Below are 24,911 nucleotides of genomic sequence, written 5' to 3' on the forward strand. Positions count from 1 at the left end.
GGGTGGGAAGTAACCTTTTGAAATTGGAGGAGGGGTTAGGGAGAGGAGAGAGAAAAGAAATGTAAAGTATATAAATACAGTATAAATATACTGTATTTAGGGCGTAAGTAGGAAATTATAGGGCGTCGTTTAGCAAAGCCCTTCACCTCACCACTCTTAGCAGGTATAATTTTCATCCCCATTTCCGCTTCATCTACTACTAAACCTAGACCCATCTGTATCAGTATCCCAATGACATTCCCGAAGAGGAGGCTCATGACTAATGAGTCATAACTAGAATTTCTCCTACCGATAGTATCAAAATATCTTCTCACAAAAGAAAATTTCCTTTTACGTGGACTCTCTTGGAGTATTGGACGAAAAATCAATGGAAGTGACACATCAAATTCTACGGCGGGAGTTTGAGTTCTAACTTCGTTGTAAGTTTCTAACACAGCCGACAACCTTGCCACTTTTCCAACTCTCATACTTTCGTTTCATTCACGACTCCCAAATCCCAATTCTCCCACATTTTTTACACACATATACATAATATATACTTCATAGTTCATACTCACCCCAAAAAAAAACTACCAAATTCCTAATTTCAGTTGATTGCTTGCCCGAAAAACATCAAAAACTGCAATGGCAATTATGAATAAACCTTTGAAACCTCATTTCACTCTCTCTCCTCCATATCTCTCATCTCCCTTTCTTGCAAAACCCACCCATATTTTCAAGAAATGTTCCCTTAATTTTAGGGTATATAACTTTAATCCCACTTCATCTTCTAATAAGATGTCTTATCCTTCTACTCAACCTTCTTCTTCTTCTATGGTTTCTGAGATGGGACCCACCGTTTTTAAGGGTGTTTCTTGTGATCCCAAGCAAATGGAGGAAGCTCTTGAGAAGGTAGTTTTTTTATTTTTCATTGTTATTGATTTTGGGGTGAAAAATGATGTTCTTTAATTGGTAAAGGTAAGAAATTCAATAAAGCTCAACACTTGATGCATGTTAAAAAATTCAATAAAGCTCAACACTTGATGCATGTTTAAGAGGTGTTGGCCCAAATAGACAACCTTAGGGTCTATTGTGTCCATCTTATTTTCAGTTCAGTTGTAATCAGTTCAATTTATTTCAGTTCAGTTGCAATCAGTTTAATTTAGCTCAGTTCAACTCCAATTATCATTTTTATTAGTTAAAATTGAATTCATTTCACTTCAGTTGCAATCAGTTTAATTCAGTTCAGTTAAGCTGCAATCAATTCACTTCAATTCAGTTTAGTTCAGTTGTTTTATGCCGAAGAGAACCGGCCTTAGAAACATTACAATTTATTTTATACACAAAAGGATGTTAATTCGATTTTTTGGTATATGATAACGATGATATAATTTGCTGATTTGTAAATAGTCAAAATATTTAGGCCTCGTTTGGTTCACATGGAAAGTAATTTCTCATGGGAATTTTCATTTCATGGGAAATTCTTTCCCTTGTTAATTTCCTAAGAATTAGACAAAATTGTTTGGTTGACACCATAGGGAATTGCATTTCCTAGGAAATTACTCACCAAGGGGGGTTTGGTGAGTGATTTCCCATGTTTCATTGGAAATTCTATTTCCCTTGGAATTTGTATTTCCTATGCTTCTCCCATTTCCCTCCAATCAAACACAACACTCATAATGTATTTCCTAGGAATTTGTATTTCCAAGGAAAATAGCTTCCAACCAAACAACACCTTAATTTTAAGTATAATTTGATCACTTGTTGGGATATGTAATTTGAGGAGATAACTATAGTGTAGTTATGGAATGTTCGTTTAAGTATAAATGTAATTTCTCTTTGATGAAGCACTCGAAATTATATTAGTGTTAATTTTAGCCATTTCCATACTTATGAAGGATTTGGCTGGATTTTGTTGAATTTGTATTGAAATTGTTTTAGTAGTAAGGCTTGTTCTTTCCAACTTATTTTTGCGTATCTAAACTTATCCTAACTTAGTAGACTTTATTTTGTGAGAGTGTCAAACCTTATTTTTGCTGACTTGAACTTATTTGAACTTATCAGACCTTATTAATTCTTAAATTCAACTTATCCGAACTTATTTTTTCTTGTAAGGACTTAAAATAAGTTGAACCGGGTCTAAGATTATATACGTAATATGTTTTGCACTATATTCATAGGAAGTATGAAGCATATCTAGATGTAATACTACTATGCAATTTCTCAAAATTTTCAGTTTTACTGGAAATTTCTATTCAAAGTTGAGTTCCCAAACAATGTTAATTTGCATTGATGTCGTAGAATAGCTTCTATCATGGACCAAAATAAATGTGTCGAAAGGAATTAAGAGTGTATTATAGATATAGGAATTAATTAAGAGAATTGGTACTTTTTTCTCGGTTGATGGAGTATGTAGTAATTCGTTTTTCACTTAGCTTGTGAGAATAATTGATTATTTTGACATGCTTGATAGGTTATTTACAGCTGTCGATTTGTGACATTTCTTGGGGTTTTCGGTTCCTTAATCGGGTCTATTCTTTGCTTTGTCAAGGTAAGCTCTAATTTTTGAATTATGATGTATCGGATGTTGGTCATGAGAGTGCATCTCCATTTATTATTCTCACACTTCTAGCTTCAATGTCAATGCAAATTCTCAAATATTCTTATTGTCTTTATGAATGAGAAGATGTAATCTTCTGCCATATAGGAGGAGCCGTTTCCAATTCACATATTATAGACCCTCAAAACTTTTTCTTTCCTTTTTTCATTTTCTGAACTTTTCTGAAGCTTATGAATATTAGTGAATATGAGTTGAAGAGAATATACCCTTAGTAGTAAGGTTTTGCATTCATGTCTTTAGACTTTAAGTTATTAAGCATATGGTTCCAATAGCTTGTTTTTTCGCCTAACTTTATCTTCAAATATCTTCCTATAGTATGCAACTGATATTATTAGTCATCTTGGATGTAGGGTTGTAGCATTGTGGGAGCATCTTTCTTTGAACACTTTGCAAAGAGTGGGAAGGTGATAGTCTTGCTGGTTGAGGCGATTGGTGTGTTTCATGAACATCTTTATTTTGCTGTTTTTAGAGGGGTACCAATACATTACTATCTGATCGCTTTATCCCTATGAACTCGCTTTCTCCTATAATTGGTTCAGGCAATAATGGGGATCTGAGATAATTTGAGAAATATACAGCATTCCAGAATCAATATATACTGTTTATGGTATAAAAAATCACTGGGCTTTTTTTAGAATTGTATAGTATGTCATTAGTACTATGACCTTGGTAAAGTGGTTAGCTAATATTTTTCCACAGCTTCACAAGTTGTAATAATTTGTGAGGTAAGGTATGACCTTGTAGAATCCTGAAATCTGATAGTTCTTTTTTTGAGTTAGGAAATAAGTGCTTTTACATCCACTTTTCTAGAGGCATTTTTTTGAGGTCGTAAGCCCCCTTCTTCATGGACTTTTCTGTAGCAGATGCCAGTACTTTTCCCTGCCGGACCCAAATCCCTTTAGAGCAACATCTACATGGTCATTGCGTTAATGCTTCTGTGAAAGAACCTAAGATGCTAGGATAAGGCATTGTTGGATCAGCAACCTTATGCCCAAGGTAACAAAGAGGCTGTTTCCAGTGGAACCTTCTGGTACAGTTACTTTTCTTATTGTTATAGCTGTTCTACTCTTTGAACTTCCCTTTCTTTTATTTTATAACGCAGAGGCAGCATGCTGCTTTTCATCAGGTTGGGGGAGGGGGGCGGTTAGTGTAGTTGTCCCTTAGATTTGAGAAATGGCTGTGTGATTATGGTCACTTTATATTTGATGCTGGTTTGTCCTATTTACATTATGTAGATTTATTTTCATTGCTCTAACATTTATGAAATGAAATATCAGGCTTTCTGTTCTGAATTGTTATTGCAGTTTCATTTGTGAGGGTTAAAGGTTACTGATTCTCATGTTATCATTGGACCAGATGTTTATTTACTGGGAACAGTGATGTTGGTCTTTGGAATGGGTCTCTATGAGCTCTTTGTGTCCAATCTTGACATTGCGAAGTCACTATCAGAAGCGAAGCATCGGTCAAACTTGTTCGGCTTATTTCCTTTAACGGTAATATTCATTTTTCCTGTCCTTGATGGTTTAATTTAACTAATACCTAGAGGAAGACTTTGGCCTTAGACAAGATAGTGTTGATTTTCGATGAACACCATAAGGGTCCTTGTCTTTTGGAGGAAGAAAAACAAGCTTTCTCTTGAGCAGTGTTCTGGTTCCAATAAATCGTTATAGAACTTATCTGCTGCCCTGAAGGTCTGCATTTCATCCTTAGAGTTGCCCCTGAAGAGATATTGGTTATTACTTTTTCCTTACAGTAATATCCTGTTTTATATGGAATTACCTATATAAAAAATAAGCTGCTCAGGCCGTTCTTATATACAAAACTCAAAAGCTAATCTTATCAGGACAACTAACTTACTTTGATATTAAGCTAGTAGTACTAGTATGTATCCTTTTACCTTGCCATCTTTCCATTCCTATCTCCTTAAGTGGGAATTCTGTTCTTGGATAGTTAAATAGTTTTGAAACAAGATTGGTCATAATTCTTGTTCCTTTTGCTCCTTCTGAAACGATTATTCAAACAAGGTACCGGTCGCTTTTTTTTATAAGAGTCGCTTTGCATTCCTTTGGCAATTGGCCTAACTATATGCGCTTTGTTGTTTTATTCATGCAAAAACAAAGGCAACAAGTCCAAGTCGCCATAAGCAGATCTGAAAAGTGGGAAAGAAGCCATATAGACCATCATTCATAAGCAACGCCTTTGATAAATGGGCTTCATTGCCAATTGCCACAATCACAATATGAGCAAAGAGGGAAAGAAACAATTCAGACCTTCTTCCCCAGGTTAGGAAGCAGTACTTTTGGTCAAACTCATGAAACAACTTTGATCGTTTCCTTTTTCCCATTGTCTTATGGCAAAAGTGTTGGTTACGTGATAACTATTATACTTCTGTACGAATGGTAGTGATAGAGGTTTCATTCTACACCAAGAAGGAGATGCCACAAACAAAATGTTTCTTTCGTGTGTGGAGTTCGAAATCAGATTCTTACACTTTTACGATTTATCTCACGATCAGTAGTTGGACAAGAATTTCTCCTCTTCCAATTGACATATGTGTGAGTTTATGCGAACCAGGTTGGGGAACTCTCTCACAAGTTAGCAAGAAAATTTTCTAATGTTAGAACTTGTCATCTTCAATCATTAATCCGTTCAAAGCTGGTAATTATGAGCTAATAAGCATGTTTTTAGCATTATTTCCTAAGGCAAGCCATTTAGCTCCATTGGTAACCTAAGCTATTCAAATAAGCAAGTAGCTTGCTGTTCATTGTATATTGTACTCAATATCTGGAATTCCCTTCTCTTCAAAATGACATGGTTTAGGGCTGACCTTTAGGCTAAGGTAAGGCATACGTATAATCCATTTCCTCTTTCTCACTATCATTAGGCAGCTATTTTTATTTTTATGACCACAATCACAGATAGGGAAGGCAAGTGGATATGATAGGGCATGCTATTCCCTGCCTTTATTTTGTTACTATCGCCCTGTATTCTACACTTCTATACACCCCCACTCCCCTTTTCCTCCTTTATTTTCCTTTCCCTTTCCTTATCTCGTTCCTCTCCCCCAGTCACACTCATTCTTACTTGCATCCTCCTCCACCACCACCGCAACAAATTAGCTATGAAAACACTACTGCAAGCAACTCATCCATTAAGTTGATTGTGAAGGACCCACCAAACTCGAAAGTACTATGGTGGGGGACGAACTTGAAATCATCCATAAGATTGGGAGTTGGAGTCCGGACACATGTGCTTGAAATCATCCTCCAGCAAACTCATTCAGAATATATCCAAGTACTATTAGTTTCATGTTAGCCAACCGCAAAAAGACAAAAAGAAAACCCAAATATAAGAAACTAACAATAACCCAACACAAAATAACACAACAATAATCAATTTCATTCATCAAAATATATTAAAAAGAGAGAGAAAGGCTCTATTCTGGTCAAGGACGTCATAACTGTGCGCTCTGCCGGGGTACTAGAAGCTCATCACATTAAAGAAAAATACTCAGGCGTCTGTCAGGTGCCTACCATTTCATGCTGAACCACAAGTCAGACGCCTATAAAAGACGCCTCACCATTGGGTTCAAGCTCGTATAGCAGATGCCCTACCATTGGTCTGGATGTCTGCCATAGAAGTCTGAGCCTTTGTAAAACGTTTGCGCCTGTTCTAATTTCAAGCGAGTTCAATTCCTAATTTTTGGCAAATCTACTCCAAATTCGTTCACAAAAAAAGATTGCTTTTTGGAGGAGAGTGATTCTTTAATGGTGGGAAGATGAGAGGGTATGGCCGTATGGGGAGAAAGAAAGGGATAGTACGAAAGGAAGGAGAGAGAGAGAGTTACATTGTATGAGTGAAAGAGGGAAAGGGAACCTAAGGTGGGGTATGGGCTTTCCGTATAAATCTATGTATAAGGGAATTACTAAGAAAATACAGGGTGGGATTTACACGTTGTTTGGTATTTTTTTAGTAAAGGAAGGAAAAAGAAAGGAAGAGAAAGGAAAAGAAAGGAAAAGAAGATGGTTGTAGTTTTCAATGTTTGGTATAATTGGTGGATTCAAGAGAAATCATTAGTAAAGGAAAGGAAAGGAAGGAAATAAAGAAAACATAGGTAAAAAGCTTGTTAGCTTTCTTTCTTGTCAAATTTCTCCAATTTTGGGAGGAAAGGAAAACAAGGATTTAAGAGTATTCTTTTCTTTCCACTCCATATCCTTTCCAATCAAACCCCTCTTATTTTCTTTTACCAAACATGAGAATTTTACCTTGCCTTTCCTTTCTTTTCCATCCAAATCCTTCCTACTAAACAAAGCCTTAGTCTTTCATTTATGATATGGTGGAATTTGCACCACATCTACCCTAGGGCAAGTGTGGAGATGAATTCAGTCATTCAGTGGGCACGTATGAAGGTAAAGCCATGCTCTCCATGGGTAGCGGGTAATTTGGCACATGTCCACTTGTTTTGCATTCATTTGCCGTGCCTTGCCGCGCACCTAGTTATTTTACCCATCTATAAACTACTTTACTTTATTATGATTGCTCTTTACAAACTTGACTTATGCATTTTGTCAAGGCAAGAAAGCAACCTGATTTTTCTAGGGGTGATGTCAGGTTTTGTAGGTGATTTAGTGCATATGTTGGGCTGTGGTAGGTGGTTATAGGTGGGTGGTGAGATCAGTGTGTACGTCGGGCCATGGTTTTGTACTGACTAAGCGGGCACTGATAATGGATTTCCACTTACAATGGGTGGTGGCTTGGTGGTGGGTATAAAAATTCAGGTGGATATTGCATGGCCCGCATGGGAGAGGTACACTCCATCTTCCCTACCCGATTTGCATCCCAAATCACGGATTACAATTTCTGTGGTGTATACCCATGATGAGGAAAAGTTTCTTCTATCTGATTAGTCCCTTGCTTTTGCAGTATCTGGGACTGTGCTAGAGTAAGGCTAGTCTTGTATACTCTATTCTCTGTATAGTAGATACTCATACACTTTCCTTTGGGTATGTGATGTGGGAAAGGAAGTGAGATCTATAAATTGATTATATTTGAGATGAACGATTTGACTATGATCGTATTTTGCATTACACTTCTATGGAGAAGGATGTCGTGAGTCACTTCGTTTTTACTTGCACGGAATAGTGCTGATACGGGAGGGAATGAGCAATAATGCTACTTCAATGCACACTTATAATTTAAAGCCAGCTTGTTAAGATTATTTTGTTGAGTGCGGTATCAGGACAGGACTTGAGGAAGAAGACTCCCTTCATGCATGGTAGCAGCTGCCTCCGCATCCGCATCTTTTTTTTTTCCCAAATTGGAAAAGAAGTCGGACAATCAAGTGAAGTTCGCCCTACAAATTACTTGATAACCTTTCGCGAAGCATTTCTCCCTCTCTGTTGAAGACAGATACATATGTTCATGGCCCAATTAAGCTCGTATCCATCTGGATGACAGAATCGCCTATTGGCATGTGCCACGAGTTTATTGTGAAGTTAACTTCAGTTATCTTGTAGGAAATATAGAAATTGTGCTGTATGATTCCTAATATTCCATTATAGTTTAGTAGCTTAGTTCTCTTACCCTGTTTCTTCCAGAACTTTTACTTTCTGCAACAATGTGGATATGCCTTCTGATGTCTGGTTGGTGATACTGCTTGGTTATCATCAACCTTATCTCGCCTAATGAAGAAAAAAATGGATTTATAGAGTATCATTGCCTGTTCGACTGTGTTTGGTTAACAGAAAATTATTTTGCATTGAATTATATCTACATGAAGCTATCAAACTACTTTTCCACCAGAAAAGTGCGTGAAAAGGGAGCTGGTGGAAATTGGATAGAGGGAAGGTAATGCGTGTTTAGGATAATGTGGCATACTACTAATGATTTTGAAAATCTTTTCCACCCTTATGAGAACTTTTTCATTCCATGTAGTTATATTTTCTCTAATGACCAAACATAGCCTTGATGACTGCTCTTTCTGTCATGTACTTGAATTTTCTTCTTCTTTTGTATGCAGGAACGGCCAAAATGGTTGGAAATCAAATCAGTAAACGAGCTCAAGACGAAGGTCGGACATGTGATTGTGATGCTGCTCCTGATAGGATTGTTTGACCATAGTAAGAAAGCAGTTATTCAATCTCCTTTAGATTTGCTTTATTTCTCAGCTTCTGTTCTCCTTTGTTCTGGCTGCCTTTATATGCTCTCTAAGCTTAATGGCTCACAATAGTATATTTTGAGCACTCTCTGCTGTATTTATATCTGAAAACTTGTCACTTCATAGCTGAGGCATATTAGTATATACATATAGGGATCGTTTAGAATGTGGAGAAAAAAACGACTTTAAGCTGATAGGTCACTTACTTGAGTCCAAATATTGCTCCTATTTTCCAAATTGGTGATGGCTGAAAAGTTAGATGACTATTGCCAAAGATGTAAAGAGGTGGTGGTGGTGGTGGTGGTGGTGGTGGTGGTTTGGGATGCATATCGAGGCCGTGTGGCCTCTTGTCTAGTTGTTCCTTCTTTTACATGTATACATGTATAAATGACACTTTGTATATGTATGTAACTTCTTTTCTCCTTAATTAAATATTTACACCCTCTTTAATTTGCAGATTTGTTTTTTTTTTTTGTTGAAGTGATAGCTAGAAACCTTTGACTATACTTGATTTTATTTATAGGAAGAATATTATCATGACAAACTTGGTTCAAGGATAATAACAAAGTTTGAAGGTTTCTTTTCCAATGAACTTTTTTTAATTTATAATGGGAAATTGCTTCTATAAGGATCCAAAGTGTCAATGATATGTGGAATATATATATAATTTGAAAGGAAAAATTGTCAAAAATAAGTCAAGCTTTAAGTCATCCCCTAAAAAAAATCAATCTTTTGATTATCCTTGAATAAGTCAATCTTTACTACTAATATGTTTTTATCAAGTCCTTGTTTGTTATTAACATATTTAATCGCTTAAATATGATATGTGTAACCATTCAAAAGAATTTGAGAGAAAACAAAAAGAAATTAAAAATTACGAAAAAGAAAGAAAAAAGTTAGATTAACTTGTTCAAAATTGATAAGTACTAAAGGTAGACTTATTCAGGAAATGATCAAAAGATGACTTATTTTTAGCGGACGAAACAAAAGTTAACTCATTGTTGACAATTCCAATTTGAAATGGTATAGTTGCTTCTTATGTTTCCTTTATTGCCATATTGTTCATAGGCATTTGTTTATATATAAGGTGGTGATCCTTAGCGAATGGTTGTGGTGTCGGTACTAAAGAGGAGGTGTCGGTACTAAAGATTCCCCTAATTTTTCTCATTAAAAGCACAACAAGAATGTTAGCTTTCAGCGTCCGCAAAAATCGGACGCTAAAAATGCGGGCGCGGACGCTAATATATTTAGCGTCCGCAAACGGACGCAAATATATTTAGCGTCCGCAAACGGACGCAAAACGCCTGATGCAAAGTACCTGGTCGCTAATAGCTGAATTAGCGTCCGAGAAGCGGACGTAAAATTTTACCGACCGCTTATTGACCAGTTCCGCCCGCTTTTCAGGTCGACGCAACTTAACGTCTGCTTTAAGTCGGACGTTAACTAGCATCAGAGAGGCGGACGCTAGTTAACGTCCGCTTATATGCAGACGCTAATCTGCGTCCGGTAGGCGGACGTTAATGTGCATTAGCGGTCGCTAATCGCTGGACACCTTGTGAGGATGAAATTGCATAGAGCGGACGCTAATTTCGTAGACGGTCGTTAATGTTTTTTTTTTTTTTTATAATAATGCTAAATGTATTTAATATTTTTAACCTGTTTCATTTTCCAACAAAATATACTCAAGCTGTCCGCTAATGCGCCGAATTCTGCACTAATGACCTGTTTCATTAATTAAAATTCATAATACACTAAATAAATTCATACATAAATAAATAAGTTAACGGTCTTAACTAAATTTATATGTTTCACGTCTCGAAATATATACAAGATAGATAAGCAATGTAGGACCTAAGTCGCACACGCATCACCACCGCCGTGGGGGGGTTCGAGGCCCGGTAAAGGGAAGAACCACCACACTGGCTCATCATCTGGCTGTAGTCTCCATAGTCGCCCTCATCTGCGCCAGGTACTCATCATCACCCTGCGATCCTCCTCTCTCTCCTTTTGCCTGGCGATGCGTTCCTCTTCTATCTCCTTCTGCATCCGCTCACGTTCTCTTTGCATCTCGGCTTCTCTTCCTCAAACTCGCAGACAACTGAGAAACATGGAAGGAGTGCAACTGGAGGACGAACTACCTCCCCCCTCGAAGACCTCTCAAAATAGAGGTCTGCACTCGTCCCCAAACCAGGAACCCACCTTTCTTTCTGCCACCAACAGTCTCAAAGAAAATCTGGTTCGGGGCTTGGTTTCACCTCTTTCTTCACATTGAGCAAGAGTTTTGTCATAACTTTCCTGCAAGAATGGATTAAGCAAGTTTAAGACACTTAGCCAATGAAAATGAGAGAAACTAAGCCATTTCGAGCCCTTTTTGGGTTTCATGTTCCTATAATCCTACTCTATGCTATTTCAAGTTTTAATCTCTCATGCAAGTCCATAAATACTCATTTAAACTTTCTATACTTGGTTTATGATTCTAAACAAGTTTAAACACTTAGCCAATGAAAATAGAGAAATAAGCCATTTCGAGCCTTTTTTGGGTTTCATGTTCCTATAATCCTACCTCTATGCCTATTTCAAGTTTTAATATCATGCAAGTCCTAAATACTCATTTAAACTTTCTATACTTGGTTTATGATTCTAACAAGTTTAAACACTTAGCCAATGAAAATAAGAGAAACTAAGCCATTTCGAGCCTTTTTTGGGTTTCATGTTCCTATAATCCTACCTCTATGCCTATTTCAAGTTCTAATCTCATGCAAGTCCTAAATACTCATTTAAACTTTCTATACTTGGTTGTATGATTCTAACAAGTTTAAGACACTTAGCCAATGAAAATGAGAGAAATAAGCCATTTCGAGCCCTTTTTTGGGTTTCATGTTCCTATAATCCTACCTCTATGCCTATTTCAAGTTTTAATCTCATGCAAGTCCTAAATACTCATTTAACTTTCTATTACTTGGTTGTATGATTCTAGACAAGTTTAAACACTTAGCCAATGAAAATAAGAAACTAAGCCATTTGAGCCCTTTTTTGGGTTTCATGTTCCTATAATCCTATCTCTATGCCTATTTCAAGTTCTTAATCTCATGCAAGTCCTAAATACTCATTTAACTTTCTATTACTTGGTTATGATTCTAACAAGTTTAAGACACTTAGCCAATGAAAATGAGAGAAACTAAGCCATTTCGCCCTTTTTTGGGTTTCATGTTCCTATAATCCTACTCTATGCCTATTTCAAGTTTTAATCTCATGCAAGTCCTAAATACTCATTTAAACTTTCTATACTTGGTTTATGATTCTAACAAGTTTAAACACTATTAGCCATGAAAATAGAGAAATAAGCCATTTCGAGCCTTTTTTGGGTTTCATGTTCCTATAATCCTACCTCTATGCCTATTTCAAGTTTTAATCTCATGCAAGTCCTATAATACTCATTTAACTTTCTATTACTTGGTTTATGATTCTAACAAGTTTAAACACACTTAGCCATGAAAATAAGAGAAACTAAGCCATTTCGAGCCTTTTTTGGGTTTCATGTTCTCTATAATCCTACCTCTATGCCTATTTAAGTTTTAATCTCATGCAAGTCCTAAATACTCATTTAACCTTTCTATTACTGGTTGTATGATTCTAAACAAGTTTAAGACACTTAGCCATTGAAAATGAGAGAAATTAAGCCATTTCGAGCCCTTTTTTGGGTTTCATGTTCCTATAATCCTACCTCTATGCTAGGGGTGTAAGTTCGGTTTTTGGTTTGGTTTTAGGTCAAAACCAAACCAAACCGAAATAAATTCGGTTTTGAAATTTCCAAACCAAATCCAAACCAAAATTCGACTCAATCCAAACCAAACCAAACCAAAATATGAAAACCAAAAACCAAACCAAACCAAACTAAACCGGATTTTTTTATCTTTTAAAATCCAAACCAAAAACAAACCAATTTTTTTCATATTCCAAAATCCAAACCAAACCGAAATGAAATTAAATCAAACCAAGATAAAAACCAAACCGAATTTAAACCAAACTTTTTGATAATTTGTATTTTAAGTGACAATATTTTTGTATTTTCGTAATTAATATTAAAAAAAAAAAAACACAAAAAAATAATAGACAAAATTAATATGTTAAGTGACAATAATTCGGTTTTTTCGGTTTTCAAAATCCAAAACCAATCCAAACCGAAAAACCGAAAAAATAATTTTTTGAATCCAAACCAAACCGAATTTCAAAAAAAACCAAACCAAATTACTAATTCGGTTTGGTTTGGTTTGGTTTTCGGTTTTTAACCAAATAACTTACACCCCTACTCTATGCCTATTTCAAGTTTTAATACCTCATGCAAGTCATATAATACTCATTTAAGCTTTCTATTACTTGGTTCTATGATTCTAAACAAGTTTAACACACTTAGCCATTGAAAATAAGAAAAACTAAGTCATTTTGAGCCCTTTTTTGGGTTTCATGTTCCTATAATCCTATCTCTATATCTATTTCAAGTTTTAATATCTCATGCAAGTCATATAATACTCATTTAAGCTTTCTATTACTTGGTTCTATGATTCTAAACAAGTTTAAGACACTTAGCCATTGAAAATGAGAGAAAGTAAGCCATTTTGCGCCCTTTTTTGGGTTTCATGTTCCTATAATCCACCTCTATGCCTATTTCAAGTTTTAATACCTCATGCAAGTCATATAATACTCATTTAAGCTTTCTATTACTTGGTTCTATGATTCTAAATAAGTTTAAGACACTTAGCCATTGAAAATGAGAGAAACTAAGCCATTTTGCGCCTCTTTTTTGGGTTTCATGTTCCTATAATCCTATCTCTATGCCTATTTCAAGTTTTAATAACTCATGCAAGTCATATAATACTCATTTAAGCTTTCTATTACTTGGTTCTATGATTCTAAACAAGTTTAACACACTTAGCCATTGAAAATAAGAGAAAGAAGCCATTTCGAGCTTTTTTGGGTTTCATGTTCCTATAATCCTACCTCTATGCCTATTTCAATTTTAATAACTCATGCAAGTCCTATACTCATTTAAGCTTTCTATTACTTGGTTCTATGATTCTAAACAAGTTTAACACACTTAGCCATTGAAAATAAGAGAAACTAAGCCATTTCGAGCCTTTTTTGGGTTTCATGTTCCTATAATCCTACCTCTATGCCTATTTCAAGTTTTAATAACTCATGCAAGTCCTATAATACTCATTTAACCTTTCTATTACTTGGTTCTATGATTCTAAACAAGTTTAAGACACTTAGCCATTGAAAATGAGAGAAATTAAGCCATTTCGACCCTTTTTTGGGTTTCATGTTCCTATAATCCTATCTCTATGCCTATTTCAAGTTTTAAACTCATGCAAGTCTATAATACTCATTTAACTTTCTATTACTTGGTTCTATGATTCTAACAAGTTTAACACCTTAGCCTTGAAAATAAGAGAAACTAAGCCATTTTGAGCCCTTTTTTGGGTTTCATGTTCCTATAATCCTATCTCTATGCCTATTTCAAGTTTTAATATCTCATGCAAGTCATATAATACTCATTTAAGCTTTCTATTACTTGGTTCTATGATTCTAAACAAGTTTAACACACTTAGCCATTGAAAATAAGAGAAAGTAAGCCATTTCGATTTTTTTGGGTTTCATGTTCATATAATCCTATCTCTATGAAAATGTATGATCCTATATTATTTCAATTACCTTAATTTGTTGGACTTTGTCATTGATCGGCACCTTCTTTCCAGACTCATCCCTCATATGTGTGTCCATGAACAAGTCCACAGCGGAAGGCAGCACCCCTCCACGTTGTGCGGCCTACCATTCAAACACATTAATTAAATAAAGTTTATGGATTACATGTATTCAAAACAAGTTACACTTACCAATCTCTTGGCGCGCTCTGCTAAGGAAATGGAGCCCAGGCAATGAGAAGGAGGTACGCTGTTGGTCAAGTCACCTCCTCGCCGGTTCTTGCTAGCCTTCTGAGATCGTGCTTTGAACTTCTTGTCTTGAGCATTCTTCATCATCTGCTCGTGAACGCTCAGAGACAACCATGTCGGACATACACCACCCTTCTTCTTTACTATCGAGTGGTGATTATCTTTCAATCTTTTGGCCATTTTTCTGTCGAATGTAGACCTCACTTGGGAGTGAAGCTCCTCCCTCCATTTATATGTGCTCTACATGTATATAAGAAACCAATCACAAAGGGTTAGTTTACATATTATAAACTTAAGTATAAAGGGTTAGTTTACATATATAAGAACACCAATCACAACGGGTTGGTTTACATATTATAAACTTAACAAATGCGATTTCACCTTGAAAAGATAGAACCATTGGTTTTTTGTGTCGTCATCAACCTGCGACCAGTTCCTCCATGGATGATTGAAATGTTGCTTGAAGCATTTAGTCATCTCGCGAATGACTCCATTGTCTTCAAACCTGATAAAAAGCAATCAAAACCAAGTGAACAACACCAATAAAATCTATTAAAAGTAATAAAATAGTACGCTCATATATAATATAAGGGCGCCGGTGATGCTCCGGCGGCGGCGGGGGAAGCGCGTTGAAGGCGGCAGGCGGAGCTACAATAGAGACGAAAGAGAGATGCGGAGAGAGTAAAGAAACCGCAGAAGGGCGTTGACGCGGCGGCGATCCTCGGCGACAGTGGAGGCGCGACGATTCGCCGGAAAATTAATAGTACCGCGGTTCGTCAGAGAGAAACGCTGAGTTAGGTTTGGAGTTCTCTAGAGTTGTGGTCGAAATCTGGTTGGAGGTCGAGTTTTGCTGATGTTATAGACGCGTATTTAGCGTCCCATGGACCAAATTAGCGTCTGGCCAGCGGACGCTAATTTACCGTCCGACAAAAAACGGACGTGAATTCACGGGACGGACGGTATTTGCCGTCTGGTAACTGAGCGGACGCTAATATTTGAAAAACGGACGCTGATTTCAAATACCGTCTAGTTTTGTAAACGGACGCTAATGTCAGACGCTATAAAAGCGGATTCTTGTTGTGAAGCCAGCCCCTAATTTTTCTCTTCCACCAATATGAGCCCTTGATTTGAAAATGTATGGTTCAGATACAACTCTACCTTGTAAAATTCTAGAGGATTCAGAATTTAGCGTGTTGGGAAATGGGGGGAGAAATTCTTTTTTCTACTTTTTGGTTTTAAGATACTTTTTTTCTCCAAATTCAAAGGATTTATTTTTGGAATAATTCCATAACTTCCAACAGGATTATTTGTACTTTCTCCGTGTTTTTTTACATGTTACACTTCTAAAATTATGTACTCATGGGCAATTTTTGGATAGGAGAGTGATAGAGAGAAATAAAACAAAAGGGTTCATGTGAACATGTGATAGGAGAGAGATAGAGAAAAGTTATTATCCATAATGAAAGTATAACATCTAATTTGAAACTTCCTGAAATAGAAGGTCAAAAAACGGGATTATATTTGAGAATCAAGGTTGCCCCAGTGGTTGTAAGGTCTTCCTTCTACCCCTGTGACAGGGGTTCGATTCTCACCCTTTGCAAGAAGAATCCCCAATCCCCCCCTTTTTCTTTGCAAGGGAATTCTCCTTACCTTAAAAAAAATGTAAAAAAACCGGAAGTAGTAAGAATCGCTAGTGTTCGTATAAATTGGTGCAAATAAATGCTGATTATGATGGATTTATGACTAAAGTCCACGTGTGAGTTGAGAATAGTTGTCCCATATTAAAGAAATGGAGAGAGAATGACTAACCTATAAGATTAGTGGACTACTCCACCTATTATCAAAGATTTTAGGATACCTACCAACGGGCGGATTTAGAATTTTGAATTCGGGGGGTCCTAACTAAACCAAGAAATAGACAAATGATCACAATACATAAATGAAATTTTCAATTTTAACGAAAGAAAACTAATAATCTTTATATTATTTCAGTTATTTTATTAGATATACTTTCATTATATCGATATTTCGACGCTATCTCATCTCTTTTTAGTAAAATTCAACAAAATGACTTTTACAATCATCAATAGACATGACTCTTATCTAATATCTTCAATTATTTGTTCTTAAAGTTTTTATGAAAATATAAATTTAGTAAACATAAATAGAGATAAATCAAAAACCTTACATAGCAAAATTATTTTTAAGTATTTGCAAAAATAATCTTGGTCATACTTAATATGACAATAGTGTACAAATTAAGAAAAGATTGGTTAAAGTTAGAGCTAAAAAGCTCCAAAGGAGAAAAGAAAAAAATTGTAAAAGAGAAAAGAGAAAAAAAAAACTTGAAATTGGTATCCAAGTAGGGATCAGACCCGTCACATTATGCAATAAGTTGTTAAAGATTCTATCACTGGAGCAAAGCTGTATTTTGTAAACTAATGGCGCGGATATTGGTTAAAGTTAGAGCTAAAAAGCTCCAAAGGAGAAAAGAAAAAAATTGTAAAAGAGAAAAGAGAAAAAAAAAACTTGAAATTGGTATCCAAGTAGGGATCAAACCCGTCACATTATGCAATAAGTTGTTAAAGATTTTATCACTGGAGCAAAGCTGTATTTTGTAAACTAATGGCGCGGATATTGGTTAAAGTTAGAGCTAAAAAGCTCCAAAGGAGAAAAGAAAAAAATTGTAAAAGAGAAAAGAGAAAAAAAAACTTGAAATTGGTACCCAATTAGGGATCAAACCTGTCACATTATGCAATAAGTTGTTAAGAATTCTATCACTGGAGCAAAGCTGTATTTTGTAAACTAATGGCGCGGATATTGTATTTATTTAACTATTAAATATGCTTGACTTTAAAAAAGGGAAAACTGTTTTTTTTTTTTTTTTGCGAGGCATGGGCCATCCGGGACCCTTAATAGATCCCCCCACGCCTACCAACTTTGTATGTGGATGGATTCTCCTCGAGCATGGTCTCGTATTAGACCCCATAAAGGTGACTTAACAAGGATATTTTGAGCGAGGGAGAGTGTTAAGAGTATAGTACACATATGATCGAGTTAGAAAGTTCTCCTACATTAAAAAATGTAGAGAGAGAATGACTAACGATATAAAATTCAATCTTAAATTTCTTTCGTAAAACGAGTACACAACCGTGTTTTTCAGTTTGTCATGCTTTTTCTTTGTTGTTATGTATGGTTAGAGTACCAAAATGTACCTCATATAAAAATGTTCATTCTACGAATGTCTAAGCGACAACAAAACTAGCAGATTCCATATATTAATAGTATCAGTCGATAAGTATCACCACTGTCCACTGTCAAGTGTGTGTAAGTGGACGACAATAGACTATACACAAAAGTAAATTCAACTACAAAATGGACTCTCTTTAGCACAAGATAATAACTTGATAACTACATAACACCAAGCCAATAAAAGAAGCTCGAACCTGATTCAATACGAATATGAATGAGGTGCAGTGGTGTGTTTGATACCAATTGACCTATCTATCATATGATACAACCATTAGCCAAGTTATACCATGTGCTGAGAATTTAAGGTTCAATCATCAGGAATTATAACTTTAGAATTAACTATCATAGGTTGTTAGGTTAAACTTGTGTTAAAAAAAAAAACACGATAACTTCATATACATAAAATATCACGTCTACTATATGATATACACCCCCCTACTCTCAAGGAGCCTTTGTTGAAACCCATTAAATGTCCACTTGTGAGTGTCCCATATTGGAGAAAGAGGTTAGAATAAATCACTTTATAAAATTAGGAGTTACTTCTCGTATCACCAATTGGTTTTACGATGGAACCTCCTAGCTTGTAAGTGGTATAAACTCTCCTCCTCCTTATTGGATTACCCAGGTCCATTTTCATATAATCTAAAATTTAACAGCCTTAAAGGAAAAAGAATTTAGCCTTCTTCCTTTCGGGGAGGGAGGATGAGAGAAGTTGTAATATTATAGGGAAATATTATAGGGACAATTATATTACCAATTAACAGAGAAAATCAGTTTGGCAACAAAAATAGAAAAGGGAAAGCAAAGGCTGGGTCGGGTAGGAGTGGTTAATAGAAACTAGTTACAAGTCTTGTGAATTATATGCGATCATTACATGCAAATTTTCCGTTGATGTCAAAAAATAATGTGAATTTTGTTGTAAAATTGTGTTTAAGTTGTATTTGTATTAATTTGGTGATTATTAACATCACGTTAGATTTTGTTATATTCTATTTTCTCGTAATACATGTTAGAAAAACCCTTAATAAAATATAGAAATATGTATATGGTAAGAACTTAGAATTATCAAATATTCTTCATTTATATCATATCTAGTTTTCTTGAAAATACTCCTACTTGACATTCGAAAGAAGTGCCAAGTGTTGACCCATGAATGAATCTTATATGTAAAGCATGTAATAAGAAGGAAAATGATATATGTAGCCCTTAGGGTTATGTATAAGAAGCTTAAAATAGAAATAAAAATTTGAATCAAGCATTAATTACCTCAAATGATGTGAAATCTTGTCATAAATTCACAAATTGTTTCCATTTTAAGACATGTATTTAATGCTTATATGTAGCCCTAAGGGCTACATATAACATTACCCATAAAAGAATATACTCCATCATTTCTTTTTTAATTGCATTGTTTTCTTTATTAGGAAGTTTCATATTTGCAAGGCTTTTTATTTGGTAATATCTTCTCTCTATCTCTCCCTAATCACCTGACCCATTTATTTCTATTTCTTTCTCCTCTTTATATGGGTTTCTTAAAAAATGTGCCAATAAGATATGTTACAATTGTTGCAATTGTTATAGAACGAGGAAGTAGAAATTAATTTTTGTTTGGGTACTAGAGAATATTTATTTGGTATAATAAATTGTTTGTTTGGTACTAAAAAGTGTATAAATGATAAATCTGATAGTACTAAAAGGTGCTCTGATTGTACCATATTTTAAAAAATTATATATAAATATTATCTCTGTATTTTTTTAGTTGCATCATTTGCTTTTTCACATTTGTCAAGACGATTCTTTGAACGTTAATATCTCTTATTGGGTATAAGTAAAAATTATAAAAATTTGATATTTGGAATCCTCGCATTGAGACGAATCTAACAAGACTTCATCTGACTATGTTTTTTCTTATATAATAATGCGAGATAGTTCAACAAAGTTGGTTGATAAATAATGCCATAAAACCAAATAATGCAACTAAAAGAATTCGAAGGTAGTATATAAAGTGCTTAGTTGGTATCAGAAATAATACATCTGGTAGTACTAAAAAGTGCTCTAACAATACAATAGTATCTAATAGGTACTAGGAAATGTTTCTTTGGTATATGAAATTGATATTTTAGTGACTTCATGTTCCAATCCAATAATACATCTTGTAATACTATAAAGTGTTATAATATATAGTTTCATCTTTTCTATTATAGTGCCCTTGGATATAACATGTTATATAATAACTTAATGTCTTAATGGGTAAGAAAATCTCTCACGTACATAATGACATAGTCTCCAACAAAAATGACATGGATTATACAAATAATGACATGAAACTGAAGTCATTTAAATCATGTCATTTGAGCTTTTTTTACAAAAAAATCGACGATTTTTAAGTTGTTACACTTACCCCCCAAGAATTTGTGTTTTTTATTAACTTCAGTTTGTTCCCTTGCGAAAAGGTTAATTTCCCTTGCTAGAGTCTAATTGTAAAGCCGAATGGTTTGATGTTGAGCCTCTCTTGTTAAACACATGCATTAAACAACTGCTATAACGACTAAGCTCCAACAGTTAATATCTACTAAAACATTGAATAACTATTACAAAAATTAATTTTGCTGAACATGTCCTTAATAACAAAGAACCAGATTAATATATGAGGAAAATGACAAAAGTTGTTTGCACAATACTAAAAATAGATAATAATAATAATAATATGTAATTTGAATGCCATTGATCATAAGGCAGTGAACATTCCACATATACTGGTGTTTGAGCCATGATAACATGGGTTATACCAATTACAAGAGTCACTTCCATGTACAATCTCACATCCTAGAGCTTAAACTACAAAGACTGAAGAGCACACCTAAACCAATAAATAAAGAGCCATGAGAAATTTGATATAATAGTAGTAGCACACAGCTATAACATCAATGTGAACCTGGTGGTGTTTCATGCCCTGCCCCTGGACTACGACCAGGAGCAGTCGGTCGAAATGCCTCAGTCTCAGTCTTCTTGTAGCGATTCACCCTGTAACCTACCAAGACTGGGGCATGCGGCCTTACGATCAATCTCGCCGATGGAGCTCTTTGCATGTTATTGAGATGTGTAGCTGTTGTTACTGGCTTACTAGGAGGCGGCCTTGCGGCTGCTACAAGTTCTAGTAGGATAACTAGTAAAACTATGAATAATGACACTTTGAATAGATTGAAACTTTTATGAAAGTTTGCCATGAAAGTTATCAAAGTTTGACGCTCAGATAAATGTTGCCAAACTCTAAATCCTTGTGAAAGTTGGTTAGATATAAGTGAATATTTGTGTAAGTAAAACTATGAAATGTAAGGGGTATTTAAGATGATTATAAAGAGGAGATTTTGCGGCAAGTTGGCTTAAGAGTTAATAAAAAATGAGTTCTATGCACATGGAAGAGAGTTTAATAAAGACACTAATGTTTTTAAGGGTGGGGAAATGAGGCAAAGAAACATGCGAATAATCCCATTTTTGGGAAGGATCTCAGGCTTGACTGGTAGCATTTCCTGAACCATTCATCTTAAATTTTTGAGGAAAGGGTTAGCTTTCATTGATTGGACAACACTATTGTTAAAGTGCAATTTGTGTTTGTATTGTATATACATGTTTAATCTATTTTAACTAGCTAGAATTTGTAGGGGAACTCAAAGAAGAAAATGGAAAAAGAAAGAAGTAATTAAGAAACATATTACTTAAGTACCTGTCAGATAGATACACAAAATGCTTCTTCCACTAGTGAAGTTTAGCATCTGTTGTAATGTTGTCTTTATTTCTATTCTAGTAGTTCTATTCTTCCAAACTCCAATGTTGGTAATGCTTCCTATATAATTTTCTTGTATACAAAAGCTCCTTAGTTTAAGTGATCAATTTATTATAATTAACAGTTTGGAATTTGAAGCTGCCCTTTGTACCATTCCATTTTCCTAATTAGGAGGATTTGGCTTGATCAAAATAACGCTACTTTGATACACTAGTTTTTCTGTGGATCATCTTCAGGTTTTCGGGATCTTGAGGGTCCCTAGTTTTCTGGAATTTATTCTCTTCCCATGTTGTGAGTAGCAGTGATGATGAGCCTAACTTGTTCGTGAACAATTCAAGATCGGCTCGGTCAAAGGTCGGATCATGGTGGCTCGGCTCGGTCAAAGGTCGGATCATGGTGGCTCGGCTCGGATTCAGGCTCGACTCGAGAGTTAACGAGTGGAGCTGAGCTACGCAAAGGTCGGCTCGAAAGCTCGTGAACATACTCGATTATACTTTTATATAAAAAAATAAAATTTTTTATACATATACCGATATACGTATAGATCTCAAAGAAAACGTATAAATCTCAAATATTAGCAGAAAAGGAAAAACAAAGAGAACATGTAAAAACTAGGGTGATAAAGAGTTAAGCCTGTTCGTGAAGAGTTCGAACTCGGCTCTAACAAAGTTCGGCTTGTTAAGCTTTGAGCTCGACTCAAGCTTGATAAACTTAAACGAACACAAGCTAAGCAGACTATAGTTTGAACTCGGCTCGACCGACAAGCATCCCTAGTTGCGAGTACTAATGGCTATATTAATGTGTTTTCTATTAAAAGTTGCCGCTAGAGTATGCCAAATTCCCTAATTAAGGATGTAATACTGTTCACAATAATATATAGACAAGGTTTGTACAAGGTGAACAAAAGCGACCTAATTATGCATAACTAAAAAAAGCTTAACAAAGACAAATTATCTAGAAAATTTACCTACTACCAGACCTCCATAGTCGTGGTGTGAGGAAAACAAACGATGGAATTGAATTGATCAATTAAGAGACAGGAAGGAAGGGCGACCTTTGATGAAGATATCGGTAGACACAAACTTGACTAAGGATCACTCTTTGACAAACAAAATGACATAAATTAAACGTGATTTGTGCACTGGTGGTGGATAGACTTATTACTCGATAGTTCATAGTACAAACATTGTCATGGAAAACAATAGTAGTACCACACAATGTACGACGCAACATTAGAGTAAAATTGCACAACCAAGAGGTTTCAAGAACAAGGAATTGGCTAAGCTATGGTACCTTCCCTCAACATTAGAGCGGGAAAAAGTTGGTGGTCGCTTGAACATCAATGAAAGCAAGTTTTGCGGAGGAAGATGCATGAACGACGACTGTTAGGATCAGACATTTTATTCAATCCAGGTTGGAGAGGGCAACAAGACTCTGACTGTGCATCAAGATGCAATGGACCCCTAAATGGCGATGTATTTACTCATGGTTAGTAGATGATGCTCTCGAGGGTCATGCGTACTCAGAAATTTGACAGGTATTGGGCAATGCCGACAGGACCGTGGTTCGGTGATGAGTCTGAGACAGAGACCATAAGACTAGAGTATACACAAAGCTTAGTTTTGTGTCAACAACGTAGAGGAGCAATGGTCATTTTTCAATAATTTATTGGTGCTCGTTGTAAAATTTCCAAGGTATGTTTCTTCTACAAAAGAAACAAGGCAGCCTAGCTATGTTTGACCTAGATTTCAAGAAATAATTGAGGAGACTGTGGTCTGTCATGGAAAACTCTTAGCTCTGATACCATATAGGAATATGATCATTCTCTTTCATTATGTTCACTGTTAGTATATATACAATAAACATTATAAGGCCTATAGGCTAAACTAGGCTAGTATATATACACTAGAATATTTGCATACAATCTAGATTATTTACGTAATCTATCAAAGAGGAAATACGTGCTTTGTGATTAAAAAAAAGAGTGAGAGCCCAATTGTTGAATACTCCATGCGTTAGTAGAAAAAGGACGATTTGCATCCCAATATTTGCGTCTAATGTCAAAGTAACCAATGCAAAAAATTCATTTGAGTCGGCCGGAGGCCCTAGCTGACGCAAATTATGCAGCATAGTGTCACTTTGTACAAGAATTCGACACAAATGATGTCGATTTGCATTGGTTGCTGATGAACATTCGACACAAATTAAATAAGCAAAGGCCCTTTTTTTTTACCCAAAATTTGCTTCAGTTCCTGTTCACTAACTGACGCAAATCATAATCATTCACTCTTCCGTTTAAAATCACTCTCACCACCTCTCTCTCTCTGTAACCTAGATTTTCCTCACCTCGCTCTCTAACTAGATCTCTCTCACTTCTCTTTCTCTCACTTTTTGGAGGACATCTATCTCCTGCCTATCTTTCACATCTTTCACTCGTCGGCGATGAAAGAACGCCTCAAGTGTGAAACTAAAACAACAATATATAAGGCAAAGTTCAAACACTTGCTTTAGAAATCTCCTCTCTAACTGACTGCAATCATCTTCCTCTTAAACCTCCGATGTTATCATTGAGGTTTACAACTCGTCGTCCGATTTGCGGTCCTTTTGTTAGTGGCGACTTTGGTTTCTTCCCTTGAAATTTCAAGGGTTTGTCACCCTCTAATTTTTATTTTCATGAAATTTCAATTATTTTTAGTTAGATTATGGGTTTATTTGCTATTTCTTTCAAATCTTCTAATATTTTTTTCGAATTTGCTTAAAATTGAAATTGAACTCCTGATAGTTTTTTTTTTGCTTTTCATTCTTTTCCATTTTTTCCATGATCTGGTTGCTTATCCTACGAATTTAGAGCTTTCGAATCTCTATGTTTTAGGAATGTAAATGGATTGCGAAAAGTCCAAAATACAATCCAGTCTAGTCTAGTTCAAATTAAATTTATCGGATTAAACTGGACTGAAAAATATTTGGGCTGGACTCGGCTCAAATTTCTGAGTCCAAATAATTTCGAACTAGATTTGGACTCACCCTTTTGGAGTCCAATAAATCCAACCTAGTCCAAGAATGCACACACACACACATGCACGCGCACACATACACGCACGTGCGCGCGCGCACACACACTTTTCTTGAAAAAGTACTTAATTTTTGTTGAGATTTTGGACTTCTTGA

General features: G+C 35.5%; 1 protein-coding gene across 3 annotated transcripts; it reads left to right on the plus strand.

Annotated features, from left to right (window-relative positions):
- Positions 1-275: 275 nt before the first annotated feature.
- LOC104892453 (uncharacterized) lies at positions 276-23,589 on the plus strand. 3 transcript variants are annotated; one of them, XM_048645071.2, is made up of 6 exons: positions 276-891; positions 2,453-2,530; positions 2,950-3,031; positions 3,956-4,092; positions 8,619-8,718; positions 14,513-14,989. In XM_048645071.2, the coding sequence occupies exons 1-6, from the start codon at positions 625-627 to the stop codon at positions 14,608-14,610; spliced, it is 762 nt and encodes a 253-aa protein (XP_048501028.2). In that variant the 5' UTR covers positions 276-624; the 3' UTR covers positions 14,611-14,989. The 3 variants fall into 3 exon arrangements, with proteins under 3 accessions (XP_048501028.2, XP_048501029.1, XP_010676696.2); XM_048645072.2 differs by lacking the exon at positions 14,513-14,989 and adding an exon at positions 21,980-23,589 and having other exon boundaries at positions 283-891; XM_010678394.4 differs by lacking the exon at positions 14,513-14,989 and having other exon boundaries at positions 293-891; positions 8,619-9,212.
- The last annotated feature ends 1,322 nt before the right edge of the window (positions 23,590-24,911 follow it).

Source organism: Beta vulgaris, chromosome 5 (genome assembly GCF_026745355.1).
Source record: "Beta vulgaris subsp. vulgaris cultivar EL10 chromosome 5, EL10.2, whole genome shotgun sequence".
Lineage (NCBI taxonomy): Eukaryota > Viridiplantae > Streptophyta > Magnoliopsida > Caryophyllales > Amaranthaceae > Beta > Beta vulgaris.

Bases quoted from the DNA above. Each gene is read 5' to 3' on its own strand.
- LOC104892453 (XM_010678394.4), top strand. From the start codon at position 625: ATGGCAATTATGAATAAACCTTTGAAACCTCATTTCACTCTCTCTCCT. The intron at 2,531-2,949 runs GTAAGCTCTAAT...TCTTGGATGTAG, and splicing joins CTATTCTTTGCTTTGTCAAG to GGTTGTAGCATTGTGGGAGC. The intron at 4,093-8,618 runs GTAATATTCATT...TTTTGTATGCAG, and splicing joins TCGGCTTATTTCCTTTAACG to GAACGGCCAAAATGGTTGGA.